Source organism: Pipra filicauda, unplaced genomic scaffold, assembly GCF_003945595.2.
Source record: "Pipra filicauda isolate LSUMZ 115617 unplaced genomic scaffold, ASM394559v2 scaffold293_size922472_pilon, whole genome shotgun sequence".
NCBI lineage: Eukaryota > Metazoa > Chordata > Aves > Passeriformes > Pipridae > Pipra > Pipra filicauda.
Genome location: NW_024104413.1, coordinates 54,791 through 74,438, shown reverse-complemented (window position 1 = coordinate 74,438; position 19,648 = coordinate 54,791). Strand labels below are relative to the sequence as shown.

At 36.8% G+C, this 19,648-nt stretch overlaps 1 protein-coding gene across 4 annotated transcripts in view; it reads left to right on the top strand.

The window, feature by feature from the left end:
* The window catches only part of GRK4 (G protein-coupled receptor kinase 4), a 39,071-nt gene that overhangs the window by 3,525 nt on the left and 15,898 nt on the right, over positions 1 to 19,648 (top strand). For 3 of the 4 annotated variants that reach the window (XR_003539134.2, XM_027712777.2, XM_039382995.1), the window contains exons 2-8: positions 7,837 to 7,923; positions 8,597 to 8,709; positions 12,819 to 12,896; positions 13,942 to 14,042; positions 15,215 to 15,307; positions 16,695 to 16,758; positions 17,528 to 17,668. Coding sequence is in view for 3 of the 4 variants with exons in the window: in XM_027712777.2 (XP_027568578.1) it covers positions 7,837 to 7,923; positions 8,597 to 8,709; positions 12,819 to 12,896; positions 13,942 to 14,042; positions 15,215 to 15,307; positions 16,695 to 16,758; positions 17,528 to 17,668 (677 nt within the window). In the remaining variant the exon portion in view is untranslated. Of the gene's footprint in view, positions 1 to 7,836; positions 7,924 to 8,596; positions 8,710 to 12,818; positions 12,897 to 13,414; positions 13,507 to 13,941; positions 14,043 to 15,214; positions 15,308 to 16,694; positions 16,759 to 17,527; positions 17,669 to 19,648 lie in introns of those variants that run through there. The other variant, XM_039382994.1, reaches the window with a different exon arrangement.

Here is a 19,648-nt window from a genome sequence, read left to right as displayed (position 1 = left end):
TGGGAGTTTTTCTTTCCTTGTCCACTTTTCCAGTTGACCTGCTTCTGCTGAGAGCTAACCTGCCCATGGAGGGATTTGCCTTCAGATGAAAACTGTAGTGCAAAGTGTTCTGGGATTCCCCATCCCAGTTTCCTGGGATAAGTGGCTGCCTGTGCCAATCCAGGTGCTTCCTCTTGTGTGTACCTTACTTTTTGAGGGAAACCTGTATGTGAGAAAGAAAAAGGGAAAACTTCCTCTAAGGTGAACCCTATGGTGGAACAAGCACAAGTGACTCAGTAGAAAAACAAGAGATTATAAAGCAAACTCAAAGTTGATCTTATGAGCACTGAGGTGCAGGAACCGAGATACAGAAACAGGTAAGTGTTAAGTGATAGTGATGTGTGAACTGAGGTAGCTGGTGTGAAAGTTTGCAATTCCATGTTCTCCTTACTCAGATTTTCACATACAGGGATTTTTATGTGTAAAAGAATAGTGTACAGCAATATGACTTCTAGTTGTGTACAAGAGCAGAGGAATTAACACATTCATTTTTTCCCAGCAGAAATATCTTTGAAATTAGTATCTCTTGAAGGACCCTGATGAATTTGTCTCATAAATGGAGAAAAATAATAAATATAAACAAAGTTATTCTGAAAAAACCCTCAAAGTTCACCAAAAGATATTTGTATTTTATATTCACTTTTCTCTTTATGTTTGTATCTTCTGGTTTTTGTAGTTATTTCTATCACTCTCAGTAAATCCTTTGAGTATATGTAAGCCTCAAATTCATTTCAGCAACCCACACATAGTCTATGATGTTTTGAAGGAAAGAAATTAATCTCTGTATGTTTTAAACTGCTTAGGAGTCTTTCTTTTTTCATTGCCTAAAGTAATAGTCTCCAAAAATACACCCAAAGGGTAGATATGTAGTACCTTTGAAGTCAACGGCAGTTTACTCCAGTTGAGGATCCATGCCAAGAGTACATTTTAAACATACCTGGTCCATTTGCATCCATTTAAAATTCATTTGTACTGCTGTGGCAGGAGCAGTTTGTAAATGGAAATTGGGTCTGCTGTTAGGCATATAATATCCTCTGTGTCCTGATTGATTTTGGCTAAATTAAGGTCATGCCTCAAGCAAATTTTCTTCCAGCTCTTGGTTGTGTTGGTTCTAGGCTGTGGTTGCAGAATGGGTGAGGTAGTTTCCAGCTGGATCCATGAACCAATCTGGGGTGTGTGGGGTTTTGTGGTGGTTTTTTTCCTATGTTGCTGGGTGTTTTGGGTTTGGGGTTTTCTTCCCAAAATTAGTTGTCAGATGGATCAGTAAGCTCCTGCAGATTTGATAATTGCTAGGTGCAGCCCAAGGATGGATTCAGCAGGAACCCTTCAGTAAGAGAGTGTGATCACAGTGTGGCTTAAGTGAATCCTGCAGGATACTTGTTTCAGCATTGATAACTGTGTTATGAAGCACTCTTCACAGAAAGTAAGCAGTCCACTCAAAGAGTGGGTTTTATCTGTCTAGGCTTAAAGCAATTGGAATAATTCTGCAGGTGAAATACATTCTACTTTTGCTTGCAGTGTAGGGTAATAATTCAGTATAGTGTTGATGATGATAGAAGGAAGGTATCCTATAATGTGTGTTTTTGTAACTAGGAAGATAATTCTAAGGAGATTGCTCAGATTGCTGCAATTTGGCTACTGAACTGAACTAAAATCTTTAATTATTTAAGGGGTATGGGCAAGGGGGAAAGCAAGGCACACTCATACCCAGAAAGTCCATTCACCAACAGTAAATATGAGTTTTAACAGGAGAGTACCGGGGCTTTTTGTAGTTGCTTTTAATTGTTGTCAGTTCTTCCCTCGTTTGCCTCCTATGTTCTATTGCACTCCCTTATTGAATTGTGCTTTAAATTGTTGTAAACTCATTGTGGCAGGAAACATGTCTTCCTGTGTTTGTACAGAATTATGCACAATGTCTGCCTTTTTGTCCTTTATTTAATGAGCTGTAAGAAGAATGCATGTGGGCATGTTGGAATCTTAAATAATTACATTTACTAAATAAACACAATATGAGAGGTCTAGTTATTGATACACACTGCTGCTTTGGTTATGTCAAATGTGGCAATTATGGTAGAGGTTTCACAATCTACTTAAAGAAATTTTATTTCTTTAGTATCTGTTGCAGTGTTCATGTCCTGTCACGATAAAAAAGCGCCTTGTTTGTCAAGGAGTTGTCTGTGAAACCAGAGTTTTTTTACTGTTTTTTTTCCCTCTAGTAAATCCTGTTCATTAATTTGTTATAGACACTTCAAAATGAAATGTATACACAGATGTTACATTGTTTGATTGCAAGCTTAGATTAACAAGTTCTGGTTCATATGAGTTACATTTACTTAAGTTGCTACAAGACTTCCATTCCGTACCTAATTGCTGGAAGTGCAGGAGCTGTGCAATGTGTATGCACCAGCATTCCTCCATATGCACATGATCCCTGGAGTTGTGTGGAGAGCCGATGTGAAGAACCAGTTGTTCGAGTGGTTATAGCTGTGGGAACAATAAGGGATTGTGCACATAAACAAGCTGCACAAATATCACGTCGAGAGCTGGGCTTGAGCTGCTCCCAGTGTCACTGCGCTGAGAGGCAGATAAGCGGAAGGACTCCAGCATTACCTTGCTGAAGTCCAACTCTGTGCACTTGAATCCAGGAGTGTGAGCGATATTATCTTATAAAGGCCATAACAGTCTGTAACCTGTAGGTGTCTTTGATGTGTTTATTTATTGTACTGCTTGCATTTTTGCTTCTGTTTGCGTTCAAAAGTGCCTTGGCCTTTGAAATGCTGACGAGTTCGGTGCCTACCTTGTGCTGAAACCTGGATTTTCAGCCAGGTGGTCTTGTGAATTTACTGAGAACCAGCCAGATTGTGTCTCGTATGTCTGGGGGAAAAAAAAAATCTTTCTCCATAGAAAAGAGTTGCCACTCTATTTAACCTAGTTCTTAAGTTTGTGACCAGGCTTGTTTTTGAAGGAACAGAGATGTTGGAAAACACACGTGACCTGCAAAATGGAGAAGGTTGAGAAGGTTGCAGTGATCCCTCAAAGCAGTACCATATGAATTGTCTCTAGAACTGGAAGCACAACAACCTTTCAAGTGGTGGTGTGTGTGAACTTGTCTTCCAGCCTGAGCTCAGTGCTGCTCCAGTGTTATGGTCTGATCTGAGGACCTGAGGTAATAGTTCCCCGGTATTTTGTGTCTTGGAGGTGGATCTTTCCCAGTACGGTTTTACCATCAAAATTTATTACTTAATGGACAGTGTTTATAAATGTCTGTATAGCATAAGGCCACAGTTTAACAGGAATGTTTTGAATTTTTTTTTTTAGTGAAAGGTTTTAATCCTTATTGTGAGTCGTTCAAAGGAAAATGTGTAAGTAGGAGAAGATTTGAATTCATGTGAGTTTTAAACTTGTTAGGAAACGTGTCTAAAACTGTGTCTGCTGTGGGAAAGACGTATTTTAAGGCACTGTATGTGCCTGTGTTATTTTCATGCCTCTCAGTGTAGGTGATGTAGAGCTTCTGTATCAATTGTTTTGCGTTTTTTCATTGAAGCCATTGATTTGATTTATACAGCTGAAGGCATGCTGTAGGGTTTCATCTTGTTGCAGCTTTATGCTTTCAGAGCTTATCTGGGTGTGGTCTAGTATGAATTTCTCAGCTGGTATCTGACAGTCTGGTTTGCGGATTCAGTTTTGCAAGAATGAAGTTGTAGCAATCGTGCGCCCCAGTGCTGTGGAGCTCTGTGCTTCTCAGCCACACACACGGGGCTTGCCCTGCACAGGCAGGAGAGCTGAGGCAGGGAGGTCCCCAAAGAGCCACTGAATGTGACCACATATGGTCTGTGTACATTTATTAGCCAAAGACAGTACTATGCTTCTCACCATTTTCATTCTGTTTGACAGAATCCAAATTTTCTGTCTCAAGGAAGAATGACTTAGTAATGTTCAGTGAACAATGTGCTCAGTGAAATGAGAGTCAGTCTGCAAATCCTGTCTGTAAGAAAGATCACTGTGGCTGTCGGAAGTCCATCTGATGACTTGAAATATATTCTTATTTCTCTACATAGATTGCTTTGTTTTACCACAGCAGTTTCTTTTTTTTTTTTGCAACTAGTTGTGGTTTTACTGATGAATAAGCCAATCACTTTGCCTTACATACATTTTTCAAGTATTTCTCTGAAGTTTAAAAAAAAAGTTGAGAAATTAAAACATCTAAACATCTTTCCCATACCATATTATAGTGCAATGACCTAACTGAATTTAGTATGTATCATTTTAAGAAGAGAAAACCTGTAAAGAGGCAGATGTTGAAATTGTAACTCTAAGAATTTGGAGAGGAGAAGAAGGTAAGGTTCTCATGTTCCTGCAAATGTAATTGTGGTCTCTCCTCACTCTAATGGTGTGTTGCTGCATCCACCCTTCTCTTTGTACAAGATGAGTCGCTTCAAGTTGGACATTGTTCTTAGCCAGCAATTACATCTGAAAGAGGCAAAGTGGTAATTCATCTAAGCCACAGAGGTCAACCATAAAGCAGATTAACCTAATGGCTTTGCTGCTCTGTTGGAAAGTAAGCTGTTGGTCTTTCTGGAAGAATTTTATCTTAAGTATTTTAGAATGAGATCCAGAATAGAAGCTCTGAAATCAATATTAAGACACTTTCAAACCACAACTGTTATAATTTGATTTGATTCTTCTTTTAAACTGCTTCAGAAATGGAAAAGGATTTTGCAATTAGGGAGCAATATGACAAACAAATTGGCCTCCTGCCATAACTTTTACCAGAAATGGCTCTTTACATTACTGAGACTTACAGACTTTTACAGTGCATTTGCTGTAAATACAAGAACATTCAGTTCAGAGAAAAGAGAGCATGTTGATGTGGTTGATATTCCTAAGCACTCATTTCTTTTGTGTCATTAATAAATTATATGTAGTCTTTATCAACTTCTATAGGATGATGAATTCAGTTGCATTCTAGCATGTAGTCTCTTTTTGTAAAATAAAGTTCATAATGGTCACATCATAAGTAACTGGCCAAATATTTGGGGCAAAAAGAAAACAAGTCCAGCACTTTCTTGTGTTGTACTTGAAGTATAATGCACCAGTGATCCTCTCTTTTTTGGGGGGTTGGGGTAGTTTTGGTGTTTTTCTTTGACTGTGCTTCAGAAGATGGTGTCTTGGTGTATATAACAGTTCAGTTTTACTTCTTCCAAACAGCACTGTGGTATGAATTTGGGTCAATTTGTCATTCTTGGTCAGTACTGATTGTACAGTGTCATGCACAAATTAGTCTTTCTGGGCACTTTCTAACAGAAAAAATATAACTTCTGTGGACCTTCTGTGTATTTTTTGGTTACATGGCTAAAATTAACACTTCTGACCATTGCTTTTCATAATCACATAATAATCTACACTCAGACCTTGTTATTCAGTGTCTGTGTACAGGCTGTCTATGTTAATATTCCTTGATTTTGTTTGTATTCAGTTCTCTTGGAAAGGCTCTTTGCTTTGTGTGATTTGATTTTCTTCACGCGTACATTGAACTTCTTAAAATCAAAAGTATTTTGTTCAGGTAGTTGGAGTTTGTTTTAATGATGCTGGTAATTACAACTTCATTATTCATTCTGGTACTGCATGAAGCATGGGATGGGAAGTAGATTCCATATGTTTGTATTCTAAAGCATTTTGGAAGGTGAATGACCTGCAAAGTGATATCAGGAAATGAAGTGCAGAAGTTTTTTTTTTTAGAGAGTAAGTTTTAGTTATCTGACACTTACTGCAGTAAGTCTGCAATAATGTCTGCAAGGCAATGTTTACAGGTGTTTTATTCCCTGTTTGTTTACTCTTCTAGGGATACTACAGTTGAGAATGTTTTGTTGCAGCAGCACAGTGAGATGTCAGTGTTTCTGTTAGCTAGGATCATGTAAATTTGGTATGAGCTGAGGTCCACTAAGCTGTGACTGCTCTAACTGAAATGGTGAAACTGTTCAAGAAGCTGGATGTTTGAGTGAAGGGGGGCTTTTTTAAAATACTTATTTTATTATTCTGAAAGAGTTAGTTCCTTTCTCCCTAATGATTTAATTCTGAAAGAGTTGAGTCCTCTTTGCAGTTTGGTTTCTATTCGGGTTACATGGGGTAACTCCCTTCCTTTCTCTCCCATTGTGGTTAACAGTATGTACTGCTTTGGTGCTCTTAGAAAGTTTCTGTGCAGATTTGCTACTGTTCTGTCACGTGGAACTGCATCTGGCCATATCACTTAGCAAAATCTTCTTTCAAAATATTTTGCAGCAAAAAATTACTCTTCTGCTGAAATGTATATATATATATATATGTATATATATAAATGTATATATATATGTTCCTGTGTCTAGCTCTGCTTTTTTGATAAGTATCTTCTGTAAATGAGATTACCTTGACTTGAAGAAGCCAATGTGCTAAAAGTCCAATGTAACAGAGAAGTAGCACAGCTATATTTTTTGAGAAACAACAGGAAAAATATTGTAATAGTTTTTTAAAATCCATTCAATACTAATGCTGTGGAATCTGAAGCATTGAAAATATCTGAATTCCACAGCAGCTAAATTCTTCCTGATATCCTGTATTCTACTATTGTCTAGAATAAATGGTGTGTATTTGAGCTGTGCCCTCTCATTTATTAGAGGGGTCTTCTCTTACTGCCCTTAGAAAAAGAAAGAGAATATTTATGTACAACTTGATTATCCAAGAACTTTGTTCTTGGTATTTTGTTACGCAACTTCAACATCTTCCGTTCTTTACCATGGTTGGCAGATAATTCTCAAAATATTTTTTTGTTTCATAGAATCATAGAATCGATTGGGTTGGAAAAGACCTCCGAGATCATCGAGTCCAACCCTTGGTCCAAATCCAGTCCATTTACTAGATCATGGCACTCAGTGCCACGTCCAATCTGCGTTTAAAAATCTCCCGGGATGGTGAATCCACCACCTCTCTGGGCAGCCCATTCCAATGCCTGATTACTCTCTCTGTAAAGAATTTTCTCCTGATATCCAACTTAAATTTCCCCTGGCGGAGCTTAAGCCCGTGCCCCCTTGTCCTATTGCTGAGTGCCTGAGATAAGAGACCAACCCCCACCTGGCTAGAACTTCCCTTCAGGTAGTTATAGACGGTGATGAGGTCACCTCTGAGCCTCCTCTTCTCCAGGCTAAACAACCCCAGCTCCCTCAGCCTCTCCCCATAGGACTTATGCTCCAGTCCCTTCACCAGCCTTGTTGCTCTTCTCTGGACCCGCTCCAGCACCTCAATGTCCTTTCTGAACTGAGGGGCCCAGAACTGAACACAATACTCAAGGTGTGGCCTCACCAATGCAGAGTACAGGGGAAGGATCACTTCCCTGCTCCTGCTGGCCACGCTATTTTTGATACAGGACAAGATCCCATTGGCCTTCTTGGCCACCTGGGCACACTGTTGGCTCATGTTGAGCTTCCTGTCAATTAGTACCCCCAGGTCCCTTTCTGTCTTTGATGTTTCAGTTTTGTTTGTAACTTTCAGAATACCTAGGTATCTGCCTTGTCTCTGCAGAGATATTCCGTATACACAGCCAAAATGGGAAATATTTGTCCTGCATTTTTTAGTGTTTCATGTAGAAGTTCTTCCATATTAAGTTTGTTGTTGGTTTGGATATCCTTGCAGATGGATTTTTTTCTAGGCATGAAAGGTAGTCTGACACATCTGTGCAAAATGGAACTAATTTTATGCTGTTAATGTTACGTTTAATTTTATTCTGACATAGTATCATTTTTTACATTACTCATCTTTTTCTTCTAGGCAAACGGAGTGGGCGTAGTAAAAAATGGAAAGAGATGCTGAAGTTGCCACCTGTTAGTCACTGTGAAGGTATTAGATCCTCAATTGGTAAGTGTCCTGTAGAATTAAATGGTCTGGCTGATTGTTTTTGAGAGGGAAGGGTAACAGTTTGGTGGTGTCAATGGAAAGGATTCTGTCTTGCTTCCCAGTGCTAATTGGCAAAAACAGCTATTGAACTTTTAATATGATGGAGAATTTATGAGACAATAAATTTACGAGAAGATAAAAGCTGTATCACAGCTCCTTGTTTGTTAAAGGAAACTGTTCCTAAAGGATAGATTTACAAAACCATGAATTAGAAAAAGGCTTCATGTTATAAATTGAATGATGTGGTTATATATTTCACTCTTTCCCTAATGTCTTGTAATAATTTTTTAACCTTTTCTGTTATTATCTTGTATTCCCTCTTTCCAAAAATCTCATTTGCTTTGGTATTGCTATTTCACGGTATTGTTGCTTTCTGCACCCTAACCTAAATGAAACTCAAACATATAATTCAGTGTGTTTTTAGTAAATGTGATAGTCTGTAAGAGACAGATGTGACTGAAGAGTGTTTCCCTATTCTTTGGGATCATTGCATATTTATGGTATCTTTGCTAAATATGTTAATGTAAAATCTTCACGTTTCAGTGATGTTGTTCTGACCTCAAATAGGAATAAGGACGGTGATATTACAAAAATAAAAATAAATAAAGATATTTACTTATTGTTTCTTTCCCAGAAAGAGACTATAGCCAGCTTTGTGACAAACAGCCTATAGGAAGACTTCTCTTCAGACAGTTCTGTGATTCCAGACCAGATTTGAAAAGATGCATCGAATTTCTGGATGCAGTGGTAAGCACTGAGAAACTGAAGATGGTTACCAATAGGCAATTGCTTATACATTGTATATAAACATTTGATTCTTGTGCTGTCTGTGGCTGGAATAGATTAATTGTCTTCAATGTAGCTCATGCTGTGCTGTGTTTTGGATTTTTGACCGAAACAGTGTTGATAACTATAATGTTTTAGTTCTTGCTGAACAATAATTACACAACATCAAAGCCTTCAGTGTTTCTCATGCTGCCCTAGAAGTGAGTGGGCTGGGGTGCACAAGAAGTTGGGAGTGGACACAGCCAGGACAGCTGACCCCAAGGGATATCCCATACCATATGGTGCTGTGCTCAGCAATAAAAGCTGGGGAAAGAAAGAGAAAGGGGGGAAGTTAAAATTTGGTGTTTGTCATGCCAGCTAGCTGTTAGCATGATGATGAAGCCCTGCTTTCCTGGAAATGGCTAAATGTCTCCCTGCCAGTGGGAAGAAATTAGTTTATGTCTTACTTTGCTTTGCTTGTACACGTGGCTTTGCTCTATCAAATTGTCTTTGATTTAAGCCACAGGATTTCTCACTTCTGCCTTTCTGATTATCAGTGGGGGGAAGTGAGTGAGAGGCTGTGTGGGGCTTAACTGCCTCCTAGGGTTAGCTCACAACAATTTATTAGTTTTCTCTACACGTGTCTGTTCCCGAATGCCGCGTCCATGAGAATATAGTGTGATCTACCCTGTGCCAACTGTAAAGCTGTAACTTCTGATGTATGTCAAAAAACTCTCTATCACTTTAAGGAGAATGTTGAATATTTACTATAAAATCTCTGCCATCTTGGTATGGTCAGAGCTACAAACATGGGCATGATGGGAAAGAGAGAAGGAATTTCAGGAAGACATGCTGTCTAACTTCTTAAGCCTGAAAGAGTGTCTGTAGGATGATTATGACTATACTCAGACTTGAAAATCTTATAAACAGAGGCTTGGAAATGTTGCAACTTGCATGGAAGCCCTAGGCTACACAGCATGTGCTAATTAAAAACAATACAATGGAGATGGAAATTCAGGGAACCATCTATGGAAGGAGAAAAACTAGATTTTCAGAGACCAAGGGAAAAAGTCTTGATACATTTGCATCTTGGTATCTAATGCTGAAGAAGCAGGGGAGGAAGGAAGTGTACCCACAGCCATTTTTGTAAAAATCCTCAGAAAAAACCCTCTTTGGGAGGGGAAAAGTAATGAGAACATTAGGCAGGCGCACAACAGCCCTTAAGAGGAGAGAATAATAGCTCAGGGCTTTTTATTCTTTGTCCCTTATAGTTAATCCAAGAGCAATGAGATATAGGCTTAAACTGAGATTGCTGCCAAAAGAAAAGCTTTTTTTCTATTCCACCCATTTTTGTTCTTAATTCAGGGTAACAAATGGCTAAAGGATATAGAAATGGGGTAGTGCTGCTGCTTACATGCATCCCCAAAACACAGTATCCGAATGCACAATGCTCTGAAAGAGGCAAGGTGTAAGGAAGTCCACGGGATTATTGCTGTGCTTCCCACTTCACTGTATCTTCCCCTCGTGGGAGTATAAACTGAGTCACTAGATCAGCTAAAAAGGAATTTGAGTGTCAAATCAGTACGATTGCTTTATATTTGTCAATGAATCTTTATGGAATTAAGCTTCCTCCCCAGATGCGTTTCACCATATTTTTGTGACTCCTGGGAACTGTTCTTGCACCAAATTCCAGAGATCAGTTTGGCAGCTGGAGACATAGAATGGGTCGAATGGAAATCCAGAACAGTGGAGCTCATATCCTAAAGTGAATGTAAGCCAGAGCACAGTGGGGAGACCACAGACAACTGTGGATGTACTCAAATGGTTACGACTTCCGTGCGCATTTTTAGTCCTTAAAAGCTTAGCTAAGGAGTAGCAGAATCTTTGGCAGCACAAAAGAGAAAAAACCTTAGGCATGACTGTAAGGCAGGTGTGTCTTTGCTCTGCAGATGTCAGTTTTCAGGTGGAATTGTCTCTAAGAAATAACTGTTTTACACTGACTGAAAAAACTGAATTATTTTGAAATATACAACCTGTAATGTTATGTAGATTACAGCACTTCTTCTGTGAATTAATGAAGACTGTCATAACTAAAATAATTTGATGTAAGGGATGGTTTCACAATTTACTTTTCTTTTTTTAAAATATATTGTTTAACTTCCATTTGAAAAATCACAGTGAAGAACTATGCTTGGCAATCACTGGATACACGTGCATCCCAAAATACAATATCTGCCTCGCATCTTAATTAATAGGACTTTCTGACTCTTACATGAAGCAACGTGATTTCAGCAGTGTGATTATTTCAGGAGTCCAAAATCAAGGTAGTAAAATACTATGTTGTCTACCTGTACTGATTACTAAGACTGGTAAGCTCCAACTCTGGAGAAGGTGTGACTTTAAAATCTGGAGTCAGCTTGGTTTTACAGAAAGAAGAGTTGTGAAATAATTGAATATAAGTGAAAGAAATTAAAGTGAGGAATTACAGTTATCCAGTCTAGTGACTCATTTCACTAGCTGGGGATAGGGTTACTTAAGTATGAAAAGGAATGGGTGACAGCTCAAACTTCCCTCTTAAGCTCTGTGAGTAACAGGATTAATTGGAAAGGCCATCTCTCAAACTTCCTTTTAAATTACAGTATCCTCTTAAAACATTATGCCTGACTATTTGTATTGAATTAGTGACCTCTTTCGCATAATTGAAAGTGTTAAAGGTGCTAAGTGCACTGCTGAACTTCTGGTTGATGAACTTTTCTGGCCTGCTCAGGTTGTTTGGTAGTTCTGGAATTCCTTACCATTAGACTTTTTGTAGTGGAATGGAAGTAGCAAAAACAATGGCTTGCAACTGTTAGTGGATTTGAGTACTGGGCTGAAGTGGGTGATACCATAATGTCTCAGCAGAAAAAGAAGTTGATGACTTAGTAGTGAGTCAGTGTGGGTTAGCTGTGATTAATTGCAGAACTGGAGATCAGGGATTCTGTTATTCCCAGTATTGTGTGTGTGTGTGTGTATGTTTGGTTCTTGAAGTGTCATTTTTCAGTGTTCTAGTTTTCTTAATAAAGGTAAATAACTTCTGATTAGATCAATCACTTGGAACTTCCTGTGAGGTTCCTGATGGTTGTTGTCCTAATATGCCCAACTGTTTTGTATAATACAGTCCTCCATTCTGGAAGTCTACCATATATTCTTTGTTCCTAGGTATGTGCATTTACATTCTGAAATGTGAAATAAGCTTTGATTGAGTTGGCGCAGGTTATGAACCTAATACAGGTTGCTGTTTGAGATTGCTCTGTTCTAACTCATCTTTCCCCAGATTTTGTGTTGTCTTTGAAAGTTTTAACTTCTGATGTTTGCTTCTAGATTATTCCTTAAAATTATGAGTAGTAAGTGGTCCTTGGAGTTTTTCAGTTTTAGTAACTGTGTGATGGTTTGTTGGTTGCTTTTTTTTTCCCATAAGTAGCTACCTCTGTTCAGCTGCCAGTTGTTTATCTGCAAAATGCACTGTATTGCACAAGGCTGTTTTTCTGCATCTCAGTATCGGATATTACTGAGTCAAAAACTGACAAATTTTGTATCTACTCAGTTTTTCAAAGAATGAAGTAGGGTTTGGTTTAGATCTCACTTATTTCCAGTTAACATAACCTTGTAGAAAGGTGTTTTTTACCAAGGCTATAGCTAAGAATACGCAAAGGAAAACAAGCACAGTGAAAAAAAAGCTGATAATTGTACTCTTATTGTTTTCCGTCTGGATCATTGTGTCCTACAATACTACATAAATACTGTTTCATTATAATTGATCTAATTTAACCTCTAGGATGCAGTTTCTATAATTGCATTTAGACTAATTGTTAGGTCTTGTATGTTTTCCAAAGGTTAAATTCCATGTGCTTTTCTTTTTCCTTAAGACTGTTCTTCATACGTTTCACTATATAGCCTAAAAATCTAAATAGATTTTAAACAATGAGAGCCTTCAGTTCCTTTTATATTAAGAGTATTGTGTTATTGATGATAAAATTTACCTAGCATCATGTAAAAGATTTAAGTGCCAAATAGCTCTGAACATAATTTAATTTTCAATTCCATTCCCCTAGGCAGAATATGAGGTATCTTCAGATGAAAAGCGTATAGACTGTGGCCTCAAAGTTTTAGAGACGTACTTCACTAATGGGGTAAATATGTTATATTACAAAATATTTTCTCAAGCGTTTTGAAAAATGTCAGATAAATAGATTGAAATGTTTGCCTTGTTTTTTAGTCAATTGACTTTCAAACTTCATTAGTCCTATTTTTATCTTTCTGAGAGGTGTGCTCTAAAATTCTGCTCAATCAACTTGAGCAGAAAACTTGACTGATCTCTGCTTTTAAGACTACTATGACTGCCATTTATTCTCCATTTAACACCTAAAGAAAAATTAATAACAAATTAACTCAGAATTTTGTGATCTGAAGATGAGAAATTCTTGAGTTTTTTTCAGACTTTGGTTGCTTTGCTGTATATTTGCAGAATTGCTGCAGGTTTTTGTAAAGTGAAATGCTCTGGAGCATTCTGTTTTTTTATTTTCCATGGTGATCATTAATAGCTTATTTTTTGAGTTTATTAAGAGTCTCTTTTTTGGTATCCAGCTGAAGCTTTTCTGTGGGTATATAATTAGACATTTGCTTTCTATGAATAGGTGCTCCTTCTGCTTCTCTGGTCATCTTATACAAAAGAAGATCTTGAAGATGCCTCAAAAGCAGATAAAATCTAAATTTGCTACATCTCTGCCGAGAATTTCTTTGGTAGTACCATAAGTCACGTGCAGTTTTTTGCAAATCACCCCTCCCCCCCACATTTGTTTGGTCTGGTTTGAAATAGTTTCCCAACTTGTGTTTATGTTTCTTTCTCCTTTTTTTCATCTTGCCAAGGGAAATAGATAACTTGTTTTTGTGGTGGTAGACTTATGGAAAGAAAAAGAAATTTGACTTATTGCCAAGTTTGTTTCCCCAGATACTGAAGTAGTAAATAGCTGGAATAGCTTTCAATACATTTTTCTGTAATAGGGAATAAATAAAAACTTTGCTCAAATATGACTTTCTTGATTTTTCTCGTTAGCCACATCATTCCTTGTCTTTTCCTGTGTTAAAGATTTAATTTCATGTTGAATACAAAACTTTTTCTATTGATTTAGAAAATTGCTGTAATTGTTGCTTTTCTTTCTTTTTTATTATGTCAAGTCTGCAGCACACTTGCCAGAAATACCTCAGGAAACAGTAAATGAATGTAAAGCAAGACTAGAAAAGAACCCTTCTAAGGATCTTTTTATGGACTGTACTAGGTAAGTTAAAAATGCCTAGTGCTAAGTTTGAGTATCACAAGAGAAATTCGTGTGTTTCTAAGAAAAATGAAAGATGAAGTTGTTACACCCAGAAGTATTTGGTCTCTGAAATGAGCATAGGTAAGAAATTTGGAACAGATTTATTAGAGAGATGGGTTTCCTTCAGATGCGATTTAGATGTTTGACTTTTGCTGAGCTTTTTCTTTAATGCTATTTTTGCATAAAATCACACTGGTGTCTGCTACCAGGTATTCTGTTAAGTTAAATAGTATTTTTCTTTATTATATTCTTACCTTTTGAGTGACTTCTCTCCATGATGAAGGTACTCATTGAAATGTGAAGTTGTAAACTGGAACTTGAAAAGTTTCTGAAAACAATTTTACACAGTTTAAGGTTCTTGAAAACAGGCTGAACTGAGGCCAACAGTTATGTTCCACTGAGATGGCTGACTAGAGGATCTCTTGTGATAGTTAACAGTAAAGAATACAACTTGGTTTTGTTCTGAAGTCGTGGACTGGGATTTCACACCGTAGTAGCAGGGGAGGCTTTTCTTGCAGGGATGGTACATGTTTACGAGTGTTACATGTCTTTTGAAGCCTTTATGTTTCTCATATTTCTGGTTCTTCAAGGCATGCTTGATCATGTCTGAAGGATTGCTTCATGTTTTGTCACTGCTTGGGTCATCTCCCTGACAACAAAATTAAGCATGCTTTATAACAACCTGAGATTAAAAGATTGAAAGGGATGTGTGAGAAGACCTAGTGAAACGTGTCTCAAACGGAGTATCTCATGTAGGTCATCCCCTTTCCTCTCTGTGGTAAATACCTTTATACAGTTTGAATTAATTGTTTTCCTCCCCACCTCCATCTTGGTGTGTTTCATTTAAGGGAATGATAAGGTGCCTGGTGTTCAGGTATGGATATGGCATTTAGTACTTCAATTTCCAACCCTAGAATAAAATTTCATTTACCGCTCTCCAAAGAATGTGTGAAACCTTTTAGGTACTTTCAGACATCATATTTGTGAGGTCATTCTTGCGTAAAATAGCTGCCAAAAGGCTGATATTGGGGTGGGTTTGAATATATGTTGGTAGATTGATAGCATCTCCTGCTTCATCATTTTTTTTTTTCAGAATAAGATGGGTTTTATTTTTCTCTTTATTTTCCTGCTAGAATTGTCCATGAATACCTAAGCAAAAGACCTTTTGAAGCTTACCAAGAAAGTGTGTATTTTTCCCGTTTCTTACAGTGGAAATGGCTGGAAAAGTAAGTTTATTTATAATGTTTGCATTATAATTTAGTTTTGCTTTGAGACAAATTCTGCTTGTTATGCTAGAAATGCTGTAAAGCTCTAATGAATGACTCTACCTGTCTAAGAAATTATGATCTGGAAGACAAGATGTAAAGGATGATGTTGATGGGACAGCAAGAGAACCAGTACTCCAATGGAACTATCTGTCTGGTAGTGTTTAAGTGGTAAATTTGTACTGGGTAAATGGAAATTCATTATCATATAGATATATGTTTGGCTGTCAAGTGTGCAATGGAATACCAATATTGCTTGGGAATGCTCCCATCCTTTAGTTTCAAACCTTGTCTAATTGGTGGTTAATAAGCAGATTAATCTAGTTTTATAACCCACTGGATGCTTGGGTAACTAATCAGTTTTTTGGGGCAGTTCAGAGACAGATCTAGTAATTAGAAGATGGTAAGATATATGTAATATATCTTAACAAAATATATGTAATATTTTGGAATCTAGTTTGGGCTTTTAAATCAATACTAAGTAAGTGTCTAGACTCTTTCAGAAGGCTGAGATTGCTACAAATTGATTCCAGTTCAGCCCTGTTGGGTAATGTGATCACATATTCAAACATTAAGGTGCTTGAGCATTATTTTTGTTGTAAATTCCAATTACCCAATGTCTTTATTTTACTGAATTGGTAGCAGAAGCCAGTAAGAGAACTAGGGAAGTTCTTCAAATTCTCTACTAAATGAACCTCCATGCGTTGTCCTGAGAAAAAACCTGCATTAACAATGAATACTCATTTAAAACAGAACACAGAAAAACCCACTACCATGGAATAGCCCTGCTCTGACACATTTGGGAGAGTTTTAGCATAGAATGGTTAACAGCTCTACTGCCTCCAGTTACATGTTCCTCTTCCACTACATCAACACCTTAACAGTTCAGCTCTTGAACTGCTCTTGCATACCACAACTCTTTCTTTTTTGAAAAAGCAAGGTAAAATGAGAAATGGCTTACCTTTTAAATGCTGCACTGTAAGCATGATGTGATTGCAATGCATGTCGGCCTACTGCAGCTAAGGGAGCAGCAGGACATGAGAAATTGTCTGTGATGAGAACACATAAGGCTCTAACTGTAAACAAAAAGGGCCAAGCTGACCAGCTCTTCTTCCTGCTGTTGGGAATATCTGGTGACCACATGAGGGAGCCCACGTTTCTAAACAGAGCACCCCTTTCGTTTGAAATTCAGCTTATTACAGTGCTGTCTTCATGAGGCAAAGGCAACATTTGTTCAGAAATATGTCAGAGAACAGAAAGGAGAAAATCAAGACAGACCTCGGGATGGGGAGGGGATTACTGACGTTTGTAATTTCTGTTGCAGTAATTGTTTCTTTCTGTTCATCAGGCAACCAGTAACCAAACACACATTTAGGCATTACCGAGTCCTAGGCAAAGGTGGATTTGGAGAGGTGAGTATAGAAGTATCTTTCTGTGAGGCAATTCTTAAGAAAAAAAGAAAGGTTGATACAGAGGAGAGGCTAAGTCTTGTCTCCATCAACCTACATTTGACACATCACCTGGCAAACTGTTGTCAATCCAAACTGTTTTCTTTTAATGTGTTAGTTCCAGAATTGTGGGTTGTGCACAAAGTTGGAGAAAACTTCCACTGACTGACAACAGTTGCTTCTATTTAGAAATTTCATTTGGCAGTGAAAATTTAGTTTGTATTTAATAATTATATAGAATATATAATTTTATATTTTATATAAAATAAAATCTATAGATTTTATTAATTTTATTTATAATTAATGGAAGTTTTTCCTCCCCTATGTATTTTAACCGGAACCCTATACTGAAGGGGAAGTAGGGTTACTAAATTACCATAATCTTTCACCTGTTTGATTATGATGTGGATATTTGTCCTCTGTCCTGCTTGTCTATACACACACTGTTATCACAGTCAGTTGTTCCACTTACACAAGATCCACAGTTTTACTGAATTATTCAACCCCAACAGAAATGGGTTTCCCTCTGTATGATCACTTTTTCTATTCTGTTACAATGTTTGTGACCCTTTAAAGTTGTTTCATGAGTGAAAGCTCTCTATTGATGCTTACAGACCATCATTTTCTGAGAGCATGAAAGAGTTTGAAAAGAAAATGAAATTATTTAAAAATTCTTTAAAATAAAAACTCTAAATAAATCCCTAGCATCTGACACACTATCCTTCTTTTTCAGGTGTGTGCCTGTCAAGTACGGGCAACAGGAAAAATGTATGCTTGTAAAAAGCTAGAAAAAAAGAGAATAAAGAAGAGGAAAGGAGAATCAATGGCTCTAAATGAAAAAAGAATTCTAGAAAAAGTGAATAGTAGGTTTGTAGTAAGTATCTACTTCTGATCTTATTTTCAGAAATGTGTCTCTCTTTATTTACTTCGTTCAGTTTCTTCCAGGAGCTTATGGGCACAAGACTCATTTTTTAATTGATTTAGAGATTGTGTGACTGTTGAGAAAAATCTCGATACAATAATAAGTATGTTTTATGTGTTATTTTGGGTAGTTCTGTTCAGAGGACTTTTTTTATCCAATACTGAATTGGTTTTAGTCTGCCTGCTTTTTTTCTCACTCACAGCCAGAACATTAAGTGTATTTCAGCATGCTGATGCCACTGAAACTTTGTCCTCTGTTTAATAGTTGAGTTTTTATATCCCTGGGTATTTTTGTAGCATTTGTTACTCTATTGCTTATATAGTCCGAGATAAACATGACATTTTAATTGTATATTGATTCAGGTTATATTGCTTTGCTGTGTGCTAAGACTTAAAGAGGTGTCTTGGATTTGAAGCAATTAACTTTTTAATAGAACTTCCATGGAATGAAAATCTTAGTTTTAATACTTTAACCTGATGCTATTATGTGTATTATGGTCTCTTAGTAGCTCTAGTTACTAAGCAGTGAAATAACTTATAATGAGCAAAGATATACCAAGTAAAATTTACCCCAGGTAATGTTTACTTTTTAATCAAAATGTTGTCATCTAAATGTTAATTTAAAATGCATTCTGCTTTGGTTTTAAATCCATTTACTGATAAATTTTGTATTGCTGATCAGAGAGGATTTTGAAGTACCTGTTTCAGAGGATAGTGAAAGTTATTTATAAAGATATATGTATAAAATATGTATGTATGTATTTTCCGATAAACTTTATGTATTAAAAAAAAATCCCATACAATACTGCCAGCTAAAAGAAAAATTAAGAACTTGCTGGCCAGATACATTAATATTTTAAACTATTGCAAATTATGCTTTTGTGTAAATATGCTAATGTTATTTTTGCACAAAGCTTCTGGCCTTGAATTGATTGAAACTGAATCCAGAAAGTACCTGAATTGATCCATGAATTACTATAACAGTGAAACTTCTATTTTTGAATGACATTTTTTTCAGCATATGTAAATACTCTAAATCAATAATTGATCAAAGTCAAAATTGAGATAACTTTATAGAATTGAGCACGAGTTATTTTCCACTTGCTATTCAATGGGTTTTTTTGGTGCAACAGGAAAGATCTGGATCTCGGATCTGCAGTAATACTGGGTTGGGAGCAGGTAGATAATTTGTCATGCCTGTGTCACAACTAAAGTCATTAATAGCTGGACATATCAATGAAAACCTCCTAATAGGAATCCTTGCCCCAAGTAGCTGATTTCTGTATTTATTTTGTTTTCTTAATTAGTATTTGATTTATGCTTCCAAAGGAAGAGTTTGGACCTATTGCTGAATTAGGGCCATTATTTACTTGTATTGCATTTAAAAATATATTTATTGAGTAAAAAAAAATCCTACTGATTTTAACCCAGCTAGCTTACCTAATGAAAGCTAAGTATATGTTTGAATTCCATTGCTCTTAGTACGAGTTAGGTTATCTTTGTAGGTAATTTTGAAGATCCTGCCAGATAATCATCAGAGAGCTGAGCCTTTTCTGTTGAAAATGAATTTGTAACTTCAACACCATATGTTAAATTTTGTAACATATTACATTGTGTTAAAGTGGGGTGGGTTTTTTGAATTCACAAGTTTACTTTAAAAGTTTAAATCCACTTTAAAAACTTTTACCTAAAACCTGAAAAAAATCCTGGTGTTCTTCCTTGCCTATCAGCACCACATTCCAAATACAAGGAGAAGAAAGACTATGAAGAGCTGTACTGAGTCTTTACTATTGACAAGTTTTCAATCAGGGAAATATGCAGTCACTTGGAAGGTTAGAGATAGAAACTACACATTTGATCTTAAATAATTTCTTGAGTTTCTTTAATGTAGGGCAATTTTGAGTTCGTAGAAGTTCAGGAAGATGGTTTGGCA